Source organism: Lathyrus oleraceus, chromosome 1, assembly GCF_024323335.1.
Source record: "Lathyrus oleraceus cultivar Zhongwan6 chromosome 1, CAAS_Psat_ZW6_1.0, whole genome shotgun sequence".
Classification (NCBI taxonomy): domain Eukaryota; kingdom Viridiplantae; phylum Streptophyta; class Magnoliopsida; order Fabales; family Fabaceae; genus Lathyrus; species Lathyrus oleraceus.
The window spans coordinates 439,806,706-439,811,670 of NC_066579.1; the positions used below are offsets into that span (position 1 = coordinate 439,806,706).

The 4,965-nt window shown below is 34.8% G+C and overlaps 1 protein-coding gene across 1 annotated transcript; it reads right to left on the reverse strand.

The window, feature by feature from the left end:
- Window positions 1-1,078: 1,078 nt before the first annotated feature.
- On the reverse strand, window positions 1,079-4,036 carry LOC127081121 (THO complex subunit 7A). Its single transcript, XM_051021407.1, has 3 exons — window positions 3,865-4,036; window positions 3,043-3,644; window positions 1,079-1,382 (listed from the first exon to the last, which is right to left on the reverse strand). The coding sequence occupies exons 2-3, from the start codon at window positions 3,634-3,636 to the stop codon at window positions 1,248-1,250; spliced, it is 729 nt and encodes a 242-aa protein (XP_050877364.1). The 5' UTR covers window positions 3,637-3,644; window positions 3,865-4,036; the 3' UTR covers window positions 1,079-1,247.
- Between the last annotated feature and the right edge of the window lie 929 nt (window positions 4,037-4,965).

Genomic DNA, 4,965 nt, shown 5'->3' on the forward strand with positions numbered 1-4,965 from the left:
AAGGAACAAGAGACTCATAAACCGCATCGAATTTTTCTTTCTTTCCGTACAACCGTGTGTATGATTCTTTATGCATCTCCAACTCTTGGATAAGTTGATGTCGGACAAGTGTATGACCATCTTCTCATTTACCGAGTAAAGTCGAAACGGCTCGGTAACCGCAATTACCATCCCCCACAACATTGACGATCCGCTCAATATATTTGGCAATTATCGGCATCTCATCAATATATTTGTGCATAAAAATCGATATCTCGTCAATGAATGGTTCTTTTATCAGATATTTCCAGAGATGCATCTTCGAAAATATCTGACATGCAAAAGCGATGTAAATTTCAAAATATCGCCCATAATTTCGGAGATGCGTCTCTAGAATATCTACTGAACTGTTAAATAATTAAGGTCTTTCTTAAAATATTCCATAGACGCATCTCCGAAATAAAAATATATAGAACGCCTCTCAGAATCGCCTTACTTGAGTGTGCAAGAGGTGCGTCCGAAAATGCATTTTCGAAACCGGAGGACAATTGTAAAAGTTCATGTAGTACATTAGAAAGATCTAAGATGTTTTAAGAAATTATCTTTCAGCTTTATGTGTTTTTCACACACTTGACCCAAGTTTACCTGCATCAAACCTCAACACTACCAGACCACAGCCAATAATCCATGCTACGACAAGTCTAATAAAATCAATTCCACAAAGAGTTCACACAACAATTGATTAATCCCATTGTTCTTTACCCTAGCAATTCATACATGCATCTCCATAGCTTCTGCATGTCAGAAGAGAACTCACATTGATCAACATAAACATATATGCAGCCAATGATCAATATGCATCAAGGTTCATAAACTTATCTTTTATCATCATGTATCAAGAATTGCAATACACATAGTTATCATGTTAATCAGGCCCATAAGAACACAAAAGCATGAATTTGTCAAGAATCAAAATCCCAACTCTCATGAATCATCCTAAGAGGCTAAGTTCCCAAATCATGACCTAACTAGAACCCACCCTCATGCATTATATCCTAAGAGGCATAGTTATCATGTTGAATATATAGTACCTCAAAAATTCATAGAAAACTCCAATCAAAATGCAAATGTTACAAAGTTCTAAAGTCTATCACAATAACATTGACATTTCATTTACATATATGGTTCGTGGTTCCTAACCACGGTAGAAAAACACCAAGAACAAAGTGTAAGTAAGAGATGCTACAACAGTGAGACTTTCAATTTAGTTACTGATCAACTGCCATTGCTTCCGACCCCCCACTTGTGTCCTCTATCCCATTCTTAAGCTCCTCGGTTGCTATTCTCATCTCCTCCATTAGACTCTTTTGGTCTTCCTCTATTGTATTCTGCAACTCATCCACCTGCAAGAAAATTAAGGAAATTAAATATTGACATCAATGTTTACATAGACAAAAATATGAGAATTAATAAATAAAGGACGCCGCCTGTTGAGAATTTGGCATTATGATATTCCCAGTTCATAACATAGCCAATGAAAAACAGAAAATACTGGAAGACCAAGTTTATGTGACATGACAAGTAAAAGATACATAATATATAATCAATATCAATATCATTCACATGTCCACAATTCATCATCTAGCAAAATTAGGGAGCTAGTATCATTCACACTCATGTCCTGAGTAAAAAAAAAACTTCGGAGAAATAATTATAGAAGGATGCAATTTACAGTCGGTGTATATTATAGAATTTGACAAGAACCTTGTAAGTCGCTTAACCATTTCAAGCAATAAATTAAAAGGTCACAAGTCATAATTTCTCTACTCCAGTATTCCAGGCCTATGAATGTATTCATATGATTACTTGGTTTGACAATTTTCAGCCCAATCACCAGTTTTAATAATCTAAAAACATTTAAGATGATTCAAAAAGGTGAATGCAGATCACAATCAAATAGCCGAAATACCTCTTTGTAAGTTAAAATTACCCTCTTCCAAAGTGCATTTCAAAATTTTCAGTCTACAAACAACTGTGCCAAAATCCCTTCTCAACTGGTATTCATAACTAAGGTTGCATTATGCCATTCTCAACTTAATTTAACAGGGCATTCATAATTAAGGCTGCATTCTGCTATATATTGTTTGTACATTCTCTGTTACTTCATCTTTGCTTCTTTGACTCGGACAATTCATATGCAAATTACAACAACAACAACCAAGTCCTATCCTACTAAGTGGGGTCGCCTACATAGATCAATTTTCGCCATAATGTTCTACTTCTATCCAGGACCATACTTTTATCCAAATCGTTAATCTCGAGATCTTTCTTAATAACTTCTCTTATAGTTTTCTAGGTCTTCCTCTTCCTTTAGTTGTTGGACTTCTCTCCATCTAATCTAACCTTCTTATCACAAAATCTATAGGTCTTCTCTCTACATGCCCAAATCACCTAAGTCTATTTTTCACCATCTTTTCTACTATAGGTGCTACTCCAACACTCTCTCTAATATTGTCATTTCTAATCTTATCCTTTGTAGTATTACCACACATCAAAAACAACATCTTCATCTCTGCTACACTGAGTTTTTAAGTATTTGATGTTTGCTTTTATGGTTGGTTTCAGTTGAACTTGGATGGCTATTGAGCTTCATTAGACTGAATTATGTTTTGGGTGAAAACAAAAAAGAAATAAGAAAGCATTTTCCAGAACCACACGGGCTCTTAGTTTTTCATATACATTAGAAGTTTCACCTGCATACTGTTACAATATCTCTAATAGAACGTTCTCTACTTCAAAATAGTGTGCGATTTTGCTATAATGTTTTCTACTCTCAAGTGGTATTCCCAACTAAGCACACACTCTTCCGATCTCTATAATGAATTTAACAGGAGTTAAGTATCTACATTAGCACATTATTTCGAAAGAGAGATAGTTAAACAATTAGGCATAAAAGATAAGTTGATTAAATTCCTGCATTGCAATTTTCAAATAAGCAAATAATACAACAATCACACAAGCAATACTATAAGCAATTAAACAAACTAAATGTCTACCACATACCACATGCAACAAAAGTGAAAACTGCTTCTTCCGAAGCTCCAACAATCTCGAACCAGCCGTATTCTCAGCATCCAACGCAGCTATTTCTTTCTCCAACTCAGTTATAACCTTCTGTGTCTCAGATCTCGGCGGCTGCAAAGCAATCAACTTCCTAATAGCCTCACACTCCTCCTTATGCCGTCTCTCAACCTTACTCTCTTCCAATTGCTTCTTATGATCCTCAATATCAACCTGCGCCTGCAAGATCTGGCGATTCATTTCATCTTTCAACTCATTGAAATTATCCTTCTCCCTAACATTAGCCTCAACAATTGCTTTACTCTTCAAAAGGGGAATCTCAAATGTAGTAAGCTCCTGCAAAAAAGCTCTAGCAAGCTTTTCACAGTCATTGTAGTTATCTTCGTCTTTATCTACCTCGGAAACGAACGAGGTGAATTTCTTTTGAAGCTTCTTCAACGGAGGTTCACCTCGAGTGGTTGTTGTACGGGTAAGAAGCCGGTGTTTGATGATTACATCATCTTCAGAAGGACCAAATGCATAGTTTGCTGCAACTGGTTCTCCCCGGCCTGAAACCTTCCTCACTCTTCCCAGCATCTCAATTTCTTGATCAATCACATACAAAATTAGGGTAAAATTACGTAATTGTTGAATTGAAGTAAAGTTAGGGTTGGGGATTCATTTATATGAATTGTTCCGTTATCATTGTTTATAGAATTACGGTATGAAATTAAATGTAATTAAGAGGTGAAATTGGGTAGTAGTAGAATATGAAATGTTGTTTTTGTGTGGCGAAAATTTAGAGTATAGGAGATTAGAATGAACCTTTTCTGGGGCGGCGTGTGCGGTGGTGTACTCCTTATCTGTGCCTGAGTTCCAGTGAGAGCGGTTCTGGTTCAAATGGAAGAGTGAACTGCTGGAGAAAGAACGGGCCGAATGGGTTCGTAAATTTGGAGATTTTCTCTTGGCACCTTAAAAATAAACCTGCCACTCTCCAAAAACATTTTTGGACTATAATACCCTCGGACATGTGAAAATCCCACTCCCTCTCTTTGATAATGATAGCCTCGTTTACTATTTTATACCGATTAAGAAAAATAAATAAATAAACAAAAAAGAAATAATAATATTTTTACTAAAGTACTATTGAGAATGATAAAATTAATATTAGTTAAATGGTAAAATTAGAAAAGTTGTCTTGAAAATTGGGATGAGTCATTTATTTTGATATACTTTTTTATTTCAAACGAGTCACTCGTTATGGAAGAAAATGAGTATAAGATTAGTTATTTTTAGAATCTCTCACAAATTATTGGAATTTTTTAGACTTTATTATCTTCGTTAAAACTTTACAATTTTATAAGCATTTTCATGTTTAGATCACATTTTTTAGAAATCAATGAATTTTTATTGACATTTTCAAAATATTCAGTAAATTTTCATAAATTACATGAATTTATATCGGAATTTTTTAAAAATCCGATAAATCACTATCATTTTTATTGATATTTTTGAAAAGTTCGGTAAAAATGCATACATACATAGCATCTTTTTCAAAAAAATTAGTAAAGAGGTTGTTGATAACTAGGTTTTTCAAAAACTCTGATAAAGCCATTCTTTTTTAATTTTAAAAAAATCGTCAGTTCATATTTCTTTTTTTTTAGTGAGGACCAGAGGAAAAGACAACACGATTGCTTCTAGACTGACTGACAGAGCTAAGAGAGCAGTTGCAGAAAACTCTCGTGGAATGGCAGATGACATCGAGGATTCGCATATTCTGACGGATAGAGTAATACCCATAGGTTCTTGCAGGTGGAGGTTGGGTGAGCAATCACATGCACCCCGTACTCTCCAGCATAGAAGAGGTAGAGTTGAATGGGGCATATATTTTGATGTAAAGCCATTTGTTGTTATTGTTAACGATGT

Bases quoted from the DNA above. Each gene is read 5' to 3' on its own strand.
- LOC127081121 (XM_051021407.1), bottom strand. From the start codon at position 3,636: ATGCTGGGAAGAGTGAGGAAGGTTTCAGGCCGGGGAGAACCAGTTGCA. The intron at 1,383-3,042 runs GTATGTGGTAGA...ATTTTCTTGCAG, and splicing joins TTTCACTTTTGTTGCATGTG to GTGGATGAGTTGCAGAATAC.